Raw genomic sequence first — 18,568 nt, 5'->3', positions numbered from 1 at the left:
GGCACCACCATGTGCCCAGGATCGCCCACCCCCTCGCATGCCTGAGTCCCCCCTCCCCCTGTTCCCTTAAGCTGACACTCACCAGTTTTTCCCCACTGTCTGTGTCCCAACAGGGGCTGGAGAATCAGGAAAAAGCACCATTGTGAAGCAGATGAAGTAAGTCCCTGTGGCACTGGGATTTGTACTTTTAATAAGAGTAATTTTTAAAATCGTTTTTATTACCTTGCTTACTCCACATTGCTCTCCAGGCCTGTTTTTTAATTCGTGCACACACACCCCTATATTTGACTCCCCTCCCCCACTCCCTACGTTGGTTCTGGGTCCTCCACCCCAACTCCTGGGTGGGTGTTTTTTGGGAGGGGGAAGGGGAGCGCCTGTAGTTGTATGAATGACAGTGTCCGCCATATTGATCAGAACATCACACTATTGGCATGATTATGATCATTACTCTTGCTTGTGGAATATTTTTTGTCTCACTGCCTCCATTTCTGTCTGTGTCTCTGTTTCATTCTGTCTCTATTTCTCTCTCCTCTTCCTTCCATACCTCCCTATCCCCCGAGGTCCGTAATCCCACTTCCCCTGCTCTTCTCCTGGGGCAGTGATTTTGAACTTGGCTAACATGGAGGGGACCCAGCCCTAGACTGGGGTGGAGGATCAAGCGTCTGCTGTTCATGCATTTGGTGCTGAATTGGAGGCTGTGGTTTCTACATCCCCTCGCACCACCGCCCCCCCCCGCCCCAGAAAAAGAGGGCCAGGGTTAGGGGAGGGGTCGTGTGCTAGGGGAAGGAGTGGGTTTCCAAGCGTACGTGACGGGCACAGTTTTATCCAAGGTAGAGGTGAAAGGGGGAGGGAAGCTGCCTGTGAGGCTGAATGTCCGCCCCTTACTGCTCCCAGCTCCTCTCCTCTCCACCCTCCCAGTATTGCTCTCCAGACACCCGCAGTTTTCGTTCGCTCCGTGGCCTTTATCAATGTATTTATTTACACTCTGCATAGGCCGTGTTCCATGTAATCTACCCACAATGCGGATTTCAGGCCCCACTTGCCGCCGCCCCCTTCTGCCTTAGCTATCAGTTTCCCCTCCTAATTAACTGGGGGTGGATTTGAGTGATGGTTGAAAATTAAAACAAAATGGGATATTCCTTCCCTTCCACACTTTCTCAGTAAGGAGCCTCGCCCCTCCTTTCCACTTGCAGGCTCGCTTCTTGCCCTTATCTACTCGGCAGTTCCTGGTGAGCCCACAGGCAGCTTTGCTTGGGGAGGGGGTGGTCGGCAGCGAAGGGGTGTGCGCCCTCCGGGCCTCCAGCTTCCGTTGGCCTGTCAGTTCGAGACGGAGAGTTCGTTAAGACCATTTAGCGAAGATTCCACGTCGCTTTGCTGTGACACCTTCGTGCACACACAGCTCCTAATTAGGGGTTGCTGTGCAGTAAACAAAAATGATTATTTTTCAACTTGACAGAATAGCCGAAGTAATTGCATCGCGTAGGGAAACAGTGGAAAATAAAAACCCCTTTCGTGGGAAGGTGGGAATGGGAGTGGGAGACGAAGCACGCTTGCGGTTTCAGAACCAAGATGCAGAAAATCTTGCATGTGTAACAGGCATGACAAGCGGGTTCTAGGCGGCGCCATGATGGTAGGGAGTAGCGACTCGGAGACAATTTTCCCATCTGCTTGACATGTTCTTATTTTTGTTTGAGAGCTCCCTGGGGCTTTCTTCGCAGAGGCCCCCTCGGCCCGCCGCACCCTTCTGAGCCAAGGGTAATTTAGCTTGGGGCTTCTCTTGAGCTTGTGCAACCCAAATTGATGGGGAGGCGGGGCCTGGGGAATTGCTCTTTGCAACAAGGTGCATGTTGCATCTGTCTGGAGCCCTTGCAGATCTGTAAATGCAAGCTGCGCCACCCCTTTCTCCCGAGGGGGGACGTTTTAAAACTTCAGAAGTCTGTAATCAGCAGTGGCTGACTCAGAGCCCGGTAGAAGCCCCAGCCACCTGAGCTGGATGAGGTTTCAGGCGTTGCAAGTGGTGGACAGCGCCCAGCCGAGGCCGGAAAAGTCGATGGGGCTCAGTTCGGCGACGCTCGGCTAGGCTCGGTGCGGTCTGGGCGCGGGGCTCGAAGGGAGTCGGCGGTGTTCGGAGCCGAGTCGGTGTCCTGGCGGAGAGAGCCGAGCCGCTTCGGAGGGGGTCGAAAGCATTCGGAAATGCTCGAGGGAGGGGAGGGCGCAGGAGGGGAGGAAGGAGGGGAACAGGCCAGAGTCTGCAAATTGACTTTGCATCCGCCAAAGCAACTGCTTTTGCTGAACATGCCCCGTAAATTAGGTTGATTTAATGAGAAGTTTAAAAATATATACTGAATCCCCCAAAGGGGTGCCTCGCCTTTTTTTATTCAAAGAGAGCTGAGCTCTCTGAGGAAATAGGTGTGCCACTTTAGGATGAAAATTCCTAATTATGTACTGGGAAGGAAATCTTAAATGAAGGCTGTATATAGACTTCCCCAGGAAAGTCCTATGTGTCTTGCATTTGGTTACACCGAGGAGGGGGGAAAATGAAGTGAGTGATGTTTGAGATTGTTAAATCAGAAGTCAGAGCATTTCTTCTTTTTCCCTTTACTTCTTTTTTTTTTTTTCACCCTTACAGGACACCTTTTTCAAAAAAAATGTCAGGAAAAACAGATTTTGTAGATAAAACAATTTTTTTTTAAAGCACAATACACCAGCTCTCTTAAGGAAGTAGGGTAGGTCTGTTCAAAAGGTCCATCACAAAGGTTTCTGGTCCCTGTTTGGCACAAGGGACCCTGGCATCCTGTCCTCCTGAAGCATTCATAAATGGCAGCTTTCCCTGTGAGCCCTCCAGCTTGGCTTGAAATACATCAGATCAGGGCCTTGTGCCAAGCTGAATGCAGGACTTGTTTTATTAACCACAAAATGTGGGGTTGGTGTCACTGTATCCTAGTAACAAATTTTTTTGAGTCCTCCCTTGCAGATATGGTTTTTGAGATGGCCACTTGACTGAGAGTCACTTTGAGTCAGGAGAATTCTGTGGATGGGGCCAGGCCCGAAAATCTAGGTGGCATTTATAGAAAGCAGTTTCCAACTTCCTTGTGCAGTACGATTGGTGACCAACCTATCAGGCCATATGTACTGGTTAATTAGGAAGCTGTGTTTGTTTCACCTGGACAGATGAAATTCAACAGAGAGCCCTCTTTAGGTTATACCCTATAATAACCCAGTGATTTCCTAATGGGGGGCTGTAGTCTAAGAGCTCAGCACATTGGATAGAGAGGAAGAATATGGATATTCAGACATCACTGAATAAAACCCCTTTTATTTAGCATTTCCAGAAGAGTAAAGAGTCATTCCATTGAGCCTGTGTTCTCATCCTTGTTGTGGTATGCTAATTAGAAGAAACAGGCTTCCGTATATTCCCATAGTAACTGAGGTTAAATGATAAAGGACCGGCTGGCAGTTGCTATTTAGAACAAAGGGGTAACAGCTTCATCAGCCTAGGAACATTGCAGAGATACTGACATAAAGTTCTTCTGCTTGATAGGTGTTGTAAGGGGAAACGTGCATCTGCTTAAGAGATACCACAGTTTTAGAGTGTCATTTGAAAAGCCTGATTCTCAGTACTTATATTAAAATTTTTATTTGAACAGTAGTGTTTTGGGGTTTTTTTCCCCTTGTGTGTGTGACTGAATTCGTGTGAGGGAGCTCTGTCAGACAATCCAAAACATTTCAGTAGTGAGAAATAAACTGATAATTGAGACAGCACAAATGTAATTTTATACATACCATGTGTGAGTAATCAGTAACTCTTTTTTTGCATGGCATTTTAAATAATTTTGCTTGTTAAGAGGTCATGACCTCACCTGTGATACAGCCTCATCATTTTATAGTCAATCAATAAGACTCTGAGTTATTCAGACTAATCAGAAATTTTTTAAAGAACTGTCAATTTTATTTAATTACCAAACCCTTACAAAGAAATCCCTTAATGAGTTGTAATTTTATGAGGTATAGAATTGACAGAATATCACTTTAAGTGATTTCCCAGTTCTGAACAAATAGTGACACCCGCTTGGACCATGTACCTGGTGAAAATGTAAAATGAACTGTGGAGTTGCTCTGGGAGCCACAATTTGCCCTCATTTGAGGTGTTGAATTTTCTGTAATGTTGAGTTCAGGCTATCTGTCTCTGGAGCATTAAGTGGAATTTTTAGAAAGGGAGTTCAAAGGTGGCCATGAGGCATTGCATGCTAGCTGCTAGTCTTTCCCAAAACGGGCACAATAAAAATCGAGCACTTTGGTTGTGCGTCCATTCCCACAGTACCTGCTTAGTGCCATTTTAAAACAAATTTAAGAATTTGCCTGATGAAGACGTCACTGCTCATACAAGTATTCCAGCCTGACAAGTGGGATGTGATTCAGAGAACAGACCCTACCCTGTCAGGAAAGGCTGTCTTAAAAGGTCACCTGTAGGGGGGAGGGATTGCATTGGGGAGTTATACCTGATATACATGATGAATTGATGGGTGCTGACGAGTTGATGGGTGCAGCACACCAACATTGCACAAGTATACATATGTAACAAACCTGCACATTATGCACATGTACCCTAGAACTTAAAGTATAATAAAAAAAAAAAAAAGGTCACCTGTCACCAAAAAGCTGATGGTTTTTTCCTCCCAGCTGACCCTGACTTTGTAATTAGGGTATCTACTGTTTGGTATGGGTTCAGGGCAAGCTTGCATCCTTCGCTTGATCTTAGCCAAAAGGCTGAGAAGTGGTCAAGCTTGCATTCTTTCAGCACAATGCTCTTCAGCACCTACTAAATGACAGGCATTAATGGAGGTGAATAGCAACCTGCAGCCATTACTCCATGAAATGCAGCCGTCTAAAAGGACCTTTCCCACACTTGCCCGCAGGGTTGCACGTTGGGGTAGTATTCCACTGAGAACCACTCTTCTAGATTTGTAGACTTGTTATTTCTGCAGTCATCTCGATGGCTGCTTTGCCTCCCTCCCTTCCTCCCATCTCTATGTTTATTCAAATGGATGCACCTTGCTCTCCGGAGACAGCAAGAGCGTGAACGGAATGTCAGATCAAGTAGCAGATGAGTTCTCTTTTCCTGATGGATGGTGCTCTCTCCCTCCTTACTGTGCACTGAGCTGTAAATACCAGCAGACCTTCCTGCCAGAAGAGTGGCAAACGGTCCACCTGATCTCCTCGGGAGTCAGTTGTGGAATTCTTGAACCTCAGTTACCTATTGAATTCTAAAGTAGAACCTATATGCTTGTTGGAAAGGGTTGTTTCCAATTAGATTAAATGGGTGAAGCTTCATGAGAATCAACATGGCTGGAAAAGAATGCAGAACGTCTGTTCTATGTGCGAACAGGGCAGGATTAGATTTACGATGCTCAGAGTGGGAGTGTGTCTTGTTTCTTTTAACACATGGAATTCCCAGATTTTATTGTGCTTCTTCACATGCCACATCTGCTAAAGATAGGACAAAATCACTCATGTTTTTCAGCTGCTCGCAATACCCTATCTCCGTTAACACTGGAGATTTAATATGAGTAGAACGAGGACCTATTTTTCCGATATGTACTCAGCCCATCTGGATACTGGGACTCAACTCCCTGCCTCCCAGAGTGTTTTCTTTGTCATTTCTTATGGAGCCAGACAGACCATTATCACCAGAATACATCTTGATCTGAAAGACAACAGAAAAACTGGTGAAGGGGTGATTCCAAACTGAAAAAAAAAAAAAAAAAGCAAAAAAACCCAAAAACACATTTTGGAAAGAGATACCCTCAGAATTGACACTAATAGAGAAAAATTTTGATTCTGAAGAAAGAAAAAGTGTGCCTGTTTGTACATACCCATAGACTTGTGGGTTTACAAGTGGCAGATGCTATGAGAACAGCACTCACCTCACTTTCTTACTGATTGCATCATCATAAAAAGCTTGAAGATCTCAAATGAACTCCATCCTAAGAATTTCTTCAAATCTGTGTCACATTCTTATTTTCTTCCATCCCTGTCATTCACACACAGGACTGATAGAAAGGAATCTGTCCAACAGATCCATGATTAGCACTGGACGGAAGGAGAGGAGAGAGCAGTAGCCTGTTCACTGATTCAGAGAAATAGGTAGTTTCTTGTGTTTAGAGAATCAGTTTAGCATGCTTCTCTAAAATTGAGAGGTGGTTAAGAGCATAGACTTTGCAAACAGGCTGCCTAGCTTCAAATCTTGGCTCTACTGATAACTAAATATGTGACCTTAGACAAGGCACATAACATTTGGTGCCTCAGTTTCCTTACTGTAAAATGGGACTGATAATGAAAATAATAGGATTGTGGTGAGCATGAAATGAGTTAAAATATGAAATGTGCTTTGAGTAGTGTCTAGAATGTGGAAATCATTATAAAAATGTTAGCTCTAGTTTTTTATTCCTTTGATTAGTGGGTGTTCCCTTCCCATATGGAGTTCTCTTGTTAAGTAAGTATGTGGGACTTAGCCGCCCTGAGAAGCAGAAGCGGGGTGCTGTGGTTCATGCTCATGGCTTCTTCCCCTTGCCTGCTCTGCAGCACCAGTTATATAACAAACTGTTTTGTCATAACTAATGTGACATTTTTGATGGCACAGCTGCTTCAGCCCAGGAGGCTGGGGTGACATTTCAAAGGGTGGGAAAGAGCACTGAACGAGGAGTCCAGGTCAATAGCTCTGCCTCTGCCCCTCCGAAGGCTCAGTTTTCTGAAAGAATTGGACCAGGGATACCCCAAATTCCTTTTCTGTTGTCAATGGTGTATGAAATTGGGAATTCCCTTCGTTTTCAGGGTCTTGATGTTCTCAATATGAAAGCATGAATTATGGTTTTATCCCGTGGGGTGTAGGGTATCCATGAAAGTTCTTTTAAGACTAACTTAATTGCAGAATAGCAACCTCAGCCACGAAGCTTTGTCAGCCAGGAAATTTGTAGTTCTGAGAGTAAATTTGAGAAAAACACCTCTAACCAAACTTTTCATGCAGACATGGTTCTTAAACCAAAGAGGAGGATCTGAAAGTATCTCATTAGTAAGAAACAGGATGTTTCTGGGAGGAGAGAGCCAGTGACATTACAAGAGAAGTGGTTTTTCCGTGGCTTCCAGGATGCCCAGAAGTGGAGACAGCCCTAGCATTCACCAGGGATGGCTGCATATGAAGAAACTTGCCTGGGTTAAGGTGCCTAAAACCCAGGGAGCAGGGAGATTTGCAGACTAGTAAAAGGGGAGGATCAGGAGAACTGTATTTTAATTTTGATTCACTCTCTCATTTAACTTTGGGCAGATCACTTGGCCACCCTGGACCTCAATTTGTTCATCTGTTAATTGGGATATGGGTTTTCACTGTAGAATTTCTCAGGGCTCTTTCAGGTTTCCAGCTCTAAGATGCAGTAAATGCAAAGAGAAACTTAGAAGCCTGAAAGGTGGTGGGGAATGGTGGGAGTATTTACCACCCACAGCTTTTATCTGCTGAGCCATCTTTAGTTCTAATTTTCTTTACAGAGAAGAGGAAAAACATTGTGCTTTTCATAGCACCAAAAAATTAAAGTAAAATAAAATCCTGCAAGGCTAATAGTTGGTGCCCTGAATTTGGTCCCCTACTCTCTTGATTTGTCAGCCATCCTAGAAGCAAGTAGAATGGAGAAAAGAGAAAGGGAGACTAATACATAAGACTAGGATTTCGTAGCTAACAATTTACCTTGGATTCTCTGCCTGTGTCTTAGCCAACAGATAGGTTTTTCTGTAGAATATTGTTACTTATGAGAATAGCTTGTCCATGCTTTAAAATTGATCCTGGAGTCACCTGAAGCAAGGATGTTACTTATTTTTGCTCATAGTACAGCACCATGCCCAATGCCTGGCACAAAGGAGGTCTTAATAAATGTTAGTTAAAGAAAAGGAAGGATATGAGGTATACAAGGAATGAACCTTATTATTCTCCATAAACCAAAATAATCACACTGAAAGCTTTTGGTGGCCATGGAAAGTGTTCATCATTTTCAGTCTATTATATTCATTTGTTTGTCAACCTGTGAGCAAATACAGTCATCAATTCCATTTTACAGATGAGGAAGTGAGGTTCAAAGAAGTAAGGTGACTTGCTCAAGGCCACACAGCTTAGTAGGTGACAGGGTTGTATTCAGACAATGATTTGTCTAATTCCAAAGCCTGTGTTCTTTTCATTGTAACTCCACACCTTTCTTACTGGACCACCACCAGTATGGGCAGTAGAGACCTGGCAGTCTAGGACTTCACACCCAGATGTTGATGGTGCCAGCCGTGGTTGAGGTCAGTGGCTGAGAGAATAGAAAGTGCCTAATTGGTGCTGAGTTCCTTCTGGAGGCGGTAGTAATGGTCATCATATATCACATTGATTTGGATACCAGACTATTCCCTAGCAACCATCTGGACGGGTCTTAAAGTAATTTTCCATTACTGCCTCAAAAATAGGGGCCATTTTCAGATTGCAACAGAGAGAAGGCTCTGGCTTTGGTGGAGGCAGGTGTCTTGGAGAACTGTGGAAAGACAGGATGGTAGGAGATCCATCCATCTGTCCATCCATAAGCATTTATGATTGCCTACTTTGTGGGTAGCATACACACAGTGTCATGGAAATAGAGAGGAACACCTCAGTCCTTGTCCTGAAGGAACTCATGGTCTGGAGGGAGCTACATGTAAAAGAGTCTCGCACTTCAGGTTAGGAAGGGCCATGATGTCTGTATGCACAGTGTGCTGTGGTAAAACAGAAGGCACCTTCTCTAGGCAGGTGGTTCAAGGAAGACAGCCAAGAGAAAATGGCATGTGAACTGAGCCTTTAAAACAAGTGGTAGTTCAGCAGGTCGAAAAAAAGGAATGCCAGGCAGAGGGACTGGCATGTGTAAAGGCATTAAGATGTCACCACATGGAGCATGCTAGAAGTGTAAAATAGTGTGATTTGACTAGAACAAAATATGTAAGAGGAGTGTTAAGAAATGAGGAATGAAAGATGGGACAGAAACCAGATCATGAAAGGCCTTATCTATTGTGCTAAGGACTTTGGATTTTATTCTGAAGATAATGAGATGCCACCAGAGGGCTGGCATTAGATCACCTGTGTAGACTGGAGAAGATCAGCTCTGGAGGTTGGGAGACCAGATGGAAAGTTACTTCTGTGACCCATTTGGGAAAAAGATTAAGAACTAAGTTAAAGCAGTGGTAGTGTGGGTGGGGAAAGGAAACAGATTCAAGAGATATTTGGGCAGTGGAGTAATTGAATTTATTTGTTCATCAGTTGGAAGAGCATTGAGGAGGAGATAAATTTTAATGAGTATGGGCAAAAATGATTCCAAGATTCCTGGTTTGGGCTACTGGTAGATGGTAGTACCATTCCCTGAGATGGAAAAATGCAGGAGGAAGAGAGAAAACTTGGGGAGAAAAGTGGATGACTATATTTGGTCATGTTGATGATTCTTGTGGACCATCCGAGTGGAGATCCTGATGGTGGTTTAGATAGGACACACCTGGGGAGAGGGGTCAGTTTGAAATTCTGTGGTGCTTTTGAGTGGTGAGAGCCATAGAAGTTGGTAACCTTAGTAGGCTGAGTGAGAAGGAGAGAGAAGGCAGGGATGTGTTTCCCATCACAGACATGTTCCACCTCCAGGAAATGAGAATAATTTAGGAAGAGGAACCTGTGAGAGAAAATGAGAAGGGGTGATCTGAGAGATGAAAAAGAAAACCCAAGGCAAAGTAGCATCATGAAAGCCAAGGAAGAAAAGACTTTCAAGGGAAGGAAGTGGTTAGTTGAGTCAGATATTGCAGTAGACAGATAAAATGAAGATTGGCAGGTGTCCATTGAATCTGGCAAGTTGTTGGTGACCTTGGCAAGAGCAGTTTCAACAGACTGGTGGGAGAAAAGCCAAACTGCAGTGGAGTTAAGAAATGTATGGGATTGAGGAAATCCATGGAGGACCTCCCTCCAGGCCCAAAAGAAACGTGGGCTACAGAAAAAAGAGGGGTGAGAGGTAGGAAGGGAGAGAGCAAGTGTGGGGTCCTGGGAGGGGTTTGCTTTTATAGTTCATTTGGCTAACGTAGGAGTAGTTGGATCCATTGAGAAGTTGTCCAGAGCCCTGATGAATGGAAAAGTTGAAGGTATAGGAAGGAGGAAGTGGTAGAAGGAACACAAGCCCTTAGGGGATGGGTAGCTTGATCTTGACATGAATGTACATCTCCTTCCCTAAGACAGACAGGAGGGCAGTAAGGATGGGAAGTTTGTAGAGAAATTCTAGGGCATAATGATGAGGACAGGAAGTTGAGCTCAGGAGAGATGACCCCTAGTTGAATGTACATGAGAAGAAGAGAGTATATCAGAGAAGTCCTCCCCATTTTGAACCTGTGAGGAAACATAGGAGCAGGGAAGAGAGAGCAGAGAGAGAAGATGACAGATGAACCCATAGCATGAATTTCAGGTCCTTACAGGGTAACAGGAAATGTTCAGTTGTTTGCTTGGGAGGTAGTTCTGGCATTTAGAAGAGAGATCTGGGCTAGAAGGAAAAGTGGGCTTAGCTGCCCTTGTGGTCGGGCCGTGAGAGTGGATGTGGTATCCCTGGGGTGAGCATGCAGATGGCCAGGAGAGGGAGGGCCCAGGGAAGGGACGCACCACTGTGGCAGTGAGGAAGGGAACCTGCCTTCAGTAGACCCACAGGTAGCTCCAACTGGCAAAAGGAGCCAGAGAGCAGAGAAGCAGGAGGCAAACCCAGAGCGCCCTGCCACAGTGGATCCCCAGGAAGGGAATATGCTTCAGGAATTCTGGGTGGTGAGCAGGATTCTGTTTCTTGGCATTGCCAAGTTAGATAAGTTCTGAGGAAAGACCATTGTATTTAAAGCTATCGTGGGCCTTTAAAAGTGCAGTTTCAGTGGAGGGAAAGGGATAAAAGCCAAACTTAAAAAATTTTTATGGTAGAAATAGGTCTGGACTAGGAGTCAAGAATCCAAGTTCTCATCCCAGCTCTGTTTCTATTTAGCTTGATGATCCCCAGGCAAGTTCCTTAACTTCCTTAGGACTTAGTATCCTCACATATAAAATTGGGAAACTGGATTGCGTGATCTATAAGCTTCTACTCAAGTCTTGAGGTCATAATTTGTATCTTCCTGCCCAGCAAAACAGATGTTCTTGTGGCAAAGGAATTCCCCTCCTTCTCCCTTGGCCACCCCCAACTGACATAATAAATTATAAAAAAAATTAAGCTTTCAGAACTCTAGTGCTAATTGAGAAAGAAAACTGGGACATCAGCTCAGGGAATTCTGGACACCAGTGCATGTAGTGTCCACGTGTACTCTCCACTGAGAATCTGGGGCCCTGTGAGGTAGGAATTTGTCTTGTAATACTGTCAGGGTTACGAGACCTGGATGGTTTGATGCTCTTCCACAGGGAGAAATGCTGAAGGTGGTTCCACAGTACAAAGACAAAACAACTCCTGGGGTTCCCCTCTTTTTGAATTCACGTGGAAAGAAGAAGGAAGGCTGTAATCTGAGCTGGCTGTGTGCAGGAGTTCCAGCCAGGGCAAACAACAGAAGCTGGAGGGACCCATGCCTTAGGAGATGGACAAGGCTGAGGGCACCAGTGGACAAGGGCAGGAGAGGCACCCACTCTATCTCCCTGGTACTCCGTGGCCTCATTGGTGGGAGGACCTTGGGGAAGGGATGGTAGAATGGTGATATGTGAAGAACCTAGTTCTGAGCTGTGGCCATTCTTCCTACTCTCAATTCCCCATGTACTATGGAGGGCCTGTTTCTTCTTTGAATCCTTTCCTTAGAATTTCAACCACATGGCCCTCGCTGTTCCCTGTCTTCTTTGGTGCGTGTTTGTTCATTCTGTGAAGGCCATTGGAAGACCAGCCATACTTTGGCACTTTCTCAGTTTCTAGGAATAGATCCTTTACTAAGATAGACAAGCTCCCTGCCTCAATGGCCTTATAGTTTTAGAGAAGGAAGATAGTATAGGAATAATTGAAGGCAAAGATCATTTCATATAGTCATATGTGTTCTAAAGGAGGAAACTGGGATTAAATAATGGAGAGGGATTGAGGGAGATGAGGGGTAAAAAGGCAGATCAGGAAAGATCTGAGGAAAAGGGAACAGCAGATGCAAGGCCCTGGCACAGAAATGAGCAGAAAGAAGGCCAGTGGAGCTCTAGACCACAGAGAAGGAAAAATAGCACACAATGAGGTTAAGGAGGCAGTTAGGGCCAGGCGCAGTGGCTCATGCCTGTAATCCCAGCACTTTGGGAGGCTGAGGCAGGCGGATCACAAGGTCAGAAGATCGAGACCATCCTGAATAACACAATGAAACCCCATCTCTACTAAAAATACAAAAAATTAGCCGGGCATGGTGGTGGGTGCCTGTAGTCACAGCTATTCGGGAGGCTAAGGCAGGAGAATCGCTTGAACCCGGGAGGCAGAGGTTGCAGTGAGCCGAGATCATACCATTGCACTCCAACCTGGGTGCCAGTGTGAGACTCTGTCTCAAAAAAAAAAAAAAAGAGGCAGTTAGAAGCCAGTGTGCAGGGAAGGCCTGTTGGCTATGGAGAGACATCTGGGTTTCATTTTGAATGCCACGGGAGATTGACAACTTGACCTGACTTATGCATTAAAAGATACCTCTGCATCATGGAAAAGGCAAAACCACAGGGATGGAAATTACATCAGTGGTTTCCAGGGAATTGGGTGTGGATGGAGCTTGCAAAGGGGCACAAGGGAACTTTTGTGGGTGATGTAAATGTTTTCTCTCTTAATTGTGGTGGTGGTTATACCACTGTGTGTGTTTATCAAAAGTTATCAAACTGTATACCTAAAAAGGGTGAATTTTACTCTAAGTAAATTATACTTCAGTAAACCTGACTTATAAAATACATATTTTTTAATTGAATAAAAGAATTGCAGTGAGACTTAACAGAATCTCTCTGGCTGCCCTGTGGAGGGTACATGGCAGGGAGCAAGCCTGGAAACAGGGACGGTTGCACAGTCCAAGCCATACGCCCCCTCAATGCTGTTCTTACAATTCAGCCTGTGTTATGTGCTGTTCCTAGTGGCTTCCTTACATCAGCTTATTGATGTGTGTTCCTAGTTTTCCTGTTTACCTAGCTTTTCCTTAAAAACTGGTTTGAAACCTCAATGTGGATAGAAACCATCTGCTTCTTTTGTGTGGGTCCATGGGAGATGCTTATTACATATTACTCTCCTTACATTTAAGTAGTCTTTAACATTTGCAAACAATTCATCATCTCCTTTGAGCCTTACAACATCAGGCTGCACATATGTTAACATGTTCCCATTTTACAGATGAAGAAACTGAGGCAAAAATAAGTCAATATAGCAGTGTGAAAGAAGCATGAACTTTGGAGATTCTGGCTTTGCCATTTGTTGGCTATCAGTGTGATTTGGGAAAATTATTCAGTCTCTCTGAACCTCAGTTTCCTGATTGTTAAGAAAAGACCAAAAAATAAAAAATAAATAAACACACTGCAGATACACTGTGAGTAGTAAACGAGATAACACAGCTAAAAACAGGTAGCAGATAATTGAAATTCCCTAAATGGTAGCTATTTGTATCATTTTTGCTATCAGAGAAAACATGATTTATTTAAGGTAGTGTGGCAAGTACCTGCTAGAACTAAAGCCTAGTTTTTCTGATTCTAGGTGTGTTTCTTCTCGGTCACACCACTCAGAACATTCTTAGTTGTTATCAATTAATTGGTCCAGGGCTAACTACTTTTTACCAACTCAGATGCTTAAATACAATTGTTGATTATTCAGCAAATATTTATTAAGCACTCACCATATGTTCAACACTGTTGGGGACACAGGATATAATAGTGAGTTAAAATAGGCTCTACCTCTGCCCTTACAGTTAATAAAGCAGAATGGTGAGGAGCACCTACCTCAGTGTGCGGTCTGGGAAGACTTCCTAGAGGAGGTAACGTTGACACTGTCTTTAAAAGAAACATTTTTGTTGTGATGCAGATCAATATACATGCAGAATGTACATTAATCTTATATGTTTTACGGACTTTTAAAAAGCAAGCGCTCCAGTAACCATCACCAGATAAAAAAGTAGGACATTGCTAGTGCCCAAGAATGTCCCTAAATATCCCTTTTTGATCACAGCTCCCTGCCTCACTCCTTACTACCTTAACTTTTGTGGTAAGTTTCATGCGTCCTTGCCTTTCTTTAGAGTTTACCACCTACATATGCATCCTGTAATCATTTAGTCTAGTTTCGCATGGTTTTGATATAATTGGAATCATGCTATTTGTATCTTTCCTTCAGTATTACATTCATAATATCCCAGTTGTATGTAGCTGGAGTTGATTTTCATTGCTACATAGTATTCTATGGTATTCATTTGATGAATATTTTTAATTTTTCTATGTAGCATTCATAAATATTAGTGGATATTCATGAATATACTATATATTATCCTTCACTTCATTGCTATATAGTATTCATTGTTACAGACCAGCTGTGACTATACTGTAATTTATTTATCCATTCTACTGTTGATGTGGCATTTTGTCATTTTGAGTTTGGAGCAGTTACAAAAGATGCTGCTATCAGTGTATGTATGTGTGTGTGTGTGTGTGTATTCTGGGGCACATGCATTTGTGAAGGGTTCTTTGAAGAGGAGTTGCTGGGAATCTTCAACTGCATTAGATAATATACAGTGTTTTCCAAAGTGGTAATTCCATTTTTATACTCACAGTAGCAGAAATACTTTCTGTTGTTATAAATTCTTGCCAATATTTGGTACTGTCAGATTTTTTCATTTTTACCAAACCAATAGGCAAGTAGTAGATCTCATTGTGGTTTTATTTTACATAGTCTAGATTGCTAAAGAGGTTGAACAGCTTTTCATATATTTATCGGACATTTGGATTTCCTCTTTTGTGAGGTACCTGTTCTTTTGCCACTTTTTAAATTAGGTTGTAATTTTCTTATTAATTTGTAGGTGTTCTTTATATGTTCTAAATACTAGTCCTTTTTGTTTTTTGTTTTCTTTGCAAATATTACCTCCCATTCCCTGGCTTGTCTTTTCACTTTGTTAATGGTGTTTTGTGCTGAAGAGATATTTCTCTTTTATTAATGTAGTCATGTCTTTCAGTCTCGCTCTTTTTGATTGGTGTTTTTTTTTGTGTGTATACTGTTTCAGAAGAAGTCTTTCTTTATCTTGAGGTGCAAAGGCTACCCTCTATTTCCCCCCTCTTTAAACAACTTCGAAGATTTATTTTCTTTTCTATTTAAGTGTTTAATTTACCTGTAGTTGATTCTTGTGTATGATGTAAGTTGTTTTTTCTCTAATGGATACTCATTGGTCCCAGCTTTCTGTCACTGTTCTGTGGGGCCACCGCTGTCATAGGTTAAGCATGTATGTGATAAGCATGCAGGGACCTGTTTCTTGCCTCGTATAGCATCCCATTGGACTCTGTTCTTATGACAGTGCCACACTGTCTTGATTATGATAGCTTTATAACATGTCTTGATATTTGGTTTAGCAAATCCTACTCCCTTTGGTCTTCATGAATGTCTTGGCTCTTTGTACTTGCATACAAACGTTAGAATCAGTTTTTGTGATGCGCATACACATACACATCCCTATTAGGATTTTGATTAGTATTTATTCAAATCCACTACTCTGAGTAGAATTGATGTCTGTAAATCTTGAGTCTTCCTGATTCATGAGCATGATATGTTTCACCATTCTTTATCGTAATTTCTCTTAAGAAATATTTATAATTTTTCCCATGAAGAGCTCACGTACTTTTTGTTAGATTTATAACCAGATACTTAATGTTTACAATGGTTTTGTAATTGCTTCTTTTTTTAAAGAGCGGTTTTAGATTCACAGCAGAATTGAGAAAGGGTTACAGAAAATTCCCATACGTCCCTTCCCACACACATGCACAGCCTCCCCTTATCAGCAGTTCTTACCAGAGGGCACAGTTATTCCAGTTGATGAACCTACACTGGTGCATTATAATCACCCAAAGTTCATAATTTACCTTAGGCTTTACTCTTGGTGGTGTACATTCTATGGGTTTGGACAAATATGTAATGACATGTATCCATCATTTTGGTATCATACAGAGTATTTTCACTGCCTTAAAAATCCCCTGTGCTCCACCTGTTCTTTGTTTCTCCCCCAACTCCTGGCTACCAGGAATGTTTTTACTGTCTCTATAGCTTTATCTTTTCCAGAAATGTCACATAGTTGGAATCATACAGTTGGACTCAAAAGACTTCTAATATGTAGCCTTTTCAGATTGGCTTCTTTCACTTAGTAATATATATATATTTTCATGGCTTGACAACTTACTTCCTTTTAGCACTGAATAATATTCCATTGTCTAGATATACCACAGTTGTTCATCCATTCACCTACTGGAGAACATCTTGGTTGCTTCCAAGTTTTGGGAATTATGAGTAAACCTGCTGTAAACATTCACATGCAGGTTTCTGTGTGGACATAAGTTTTTAACTCTTTTGGATAAATACCAGGGAGCACAATTGCTGGGTTGTATGGTAAGAACATGTTTAGTTTTGTAGGAAACTGCCAAATTGTCTTCCAAAATAGACATATCATTTTGCATTTCTACCAGCAACAGATGAGAGTTCCTGTTGTCTGCAGCCTCACCAGCATTTGGTGTTGTCCGTTTTTGGATTTTGTCCATTCTGATATGTGTGTTGTGGTATCTCTTTGTTAGAGAAATTTGCATTTCTCTAATGATAAATGATGCAGAGCATCTTTTCATATGCTTATTTGCCATCTGTATATCTCCTTTGGTGAGGTGTCTGTTAAGGGCTTTGGCCGATTTTTAAATTGGGTCGTTTGTGTTCTTATTGTTGAGTTTTAAGAGTTCTTTGTATATTTTGGATAACAGCCTTTTATCTGGTCTTTTGCAAATATTTTCTCCTAGCCTGTGGTTCATCTTCTCAGTCTCTGGTTAATTGCTTCATTTTTTAAATTGCGTTTTGTATCTGTTTCTGGTATATAGAAATACAGTTGACGTTTGTGTATTGATTTTTAAATTCATCCACCTTAATTGTTGTATAATTCTAATAGTTAATGTGTAGATTCTAAGGCCCAGAGAGGGGAGTGACCTGTCTAGGTTCCTATGGCTAGCTAGTAGCAGAGCAAGCATGAATGCGGTCCTATTTCTGCTGACTTCCAAAGAGAGAATATTCAGGAAGGGTTAGGGAAAGCCAGGTGGGGAGAAGAAAATAACATTTATTGAACACCTGTTATTTAAGATGCTTAATATGCATGATCAGCTTAACTCTCATTGGAGGCAGATTATTGATAACCCCTTTTTATAGATGAGGAAAGTAAGATTCAGAGAGATGATGAAATAAACTTGTTCAGGCACATCCCTGAAAGAACAGTCTAGGGTTGGAGGAGTGCTGTTGCTCTGTCAAGCATACACCAGACTACATGCCTTCTGCATTTGAGCATAGACACCCCAGAACTCCCTGGGCCTCCTACCTCCAGCTATGCTGTCCTCCAGGGTCCCCTCCCAGCCCAGCTCTAGGGCTGCTTCTATTAAAACTTTGCTAGCATCTCTAGACTTGTGCAGGCCTGGTTACTGTCAACTCTTGGGTTGAGTTTCTGCCCAAAGTTCTGAGGTCAGTCTCCACCCCTGCCCTTCTACGTAGTTCCCTCCCAGCCAAGGAAATGAGTTCACAACTTGTTGGGTTCTAGGAACCAAATTAGGAGTTACTCTGGGCATCTTGTTTCAGTCTCAACTTGAAAATGCATTGAGGTTTTATGACTGCTTTGTTATACAGTGGCCTAGACAGAATTTATGGTCGCAGTGCTTCCCAGCACCCCCTCCCCCTTCTCGTTGATTGTCCGGAGCTGCCTGCATACAAGGAGAGGGTTTGCTGCTGCTGGCTGTGCAAAGGCATGGGGAAATGCTCTGTGTGAACACAGCCCAGCAGTACTCTATTCAGCGTGACAACTTCCTACTCTGGAACACATGGCTCTTCACTGGGTGACTGTAAATTATGCAACTCCAGAGTCAAAGAATGAGAAATAATGGAGGAAAGGAAGGGACAAACTGCAGACTTTAGCCTGGATCTGAGATATGAGTGTGCAGACCCAGGCTACTTGGCGATTGATGGGAGGAGAGTCTTCAACGACTGAGAAAAAGCAGGAAGTCCTGTCAAGGGACTACTTGTGAGAGTGGCTTTTACTGTTTAAAAAATGTAAATGTTCTTTTCAAACTCTGTTTATTAATTCAGGGAGAGTTTTAGAAACTTGGAGGGACATTTGCAAAAGAAAGTAGTCACATGCATTACCAAAAGTAATTGAATGCCATACACGGTATGTAACCTTTGTCCTGATGGCTCCAACTCATCCTTTTTTTATTATTGCTTCATGCTAAAAATTGGTGCTCATAAGGGCAATTGTACAGACTCTCGCCCTCCCCTCCACCTGCAATGGTCCTGGAATGCAGTGAACTCTGCTTTGATAAGCTTTGTGGAATGTTCCTGTGTCTTGG

General features: G+C 42.9%; 1 protein-coding gene across 2 annotated transcripts in view; it reads left to right on the top strand.

The window, feature by feature from the left end:
• Positions 1–18,568, top strand: part of GNAO1 (guanine nucleotide binding protein (G protein), alpha activating activity polypeptide O) — a 166,821-nt gene that overhangs the window by 637 nt on the left and 147,616 nt on the right. For both annotated transcript variants that reach the window (XM_011961021.1, XM_011961020.1), the window contains exon 2: positions 114–156. In XM_011961021.1, coding sequence (XP_011816411.1) covers positions 114–156 — 43 coding nt within the window. The remainder of the gene's footprint in view (positions 1–113; positions 157–18,568) is intronic.

This window comes from Colobus angolensis, unplaced genomic scaffold (genome assembly GCF_000951035.1).
Source record: "Colobus angolensis palliatus isolate OR3802 unplaced genomic scaffold, Cang.pa_1.0 Scaffold531, whole genome shotgun sequence".
Classification (NCBI taxonomy): Eukaryota; Metazoa; Chordata; class Mammalia; order Primates; family Cercopithecidae; genus Colobus; species Colobus angolensis.
The sequence above is the reverse complement of the archived record's forward strand: the minus strand, read 5'-3'. Positions and strand labels throughout refer to the sequence as shown.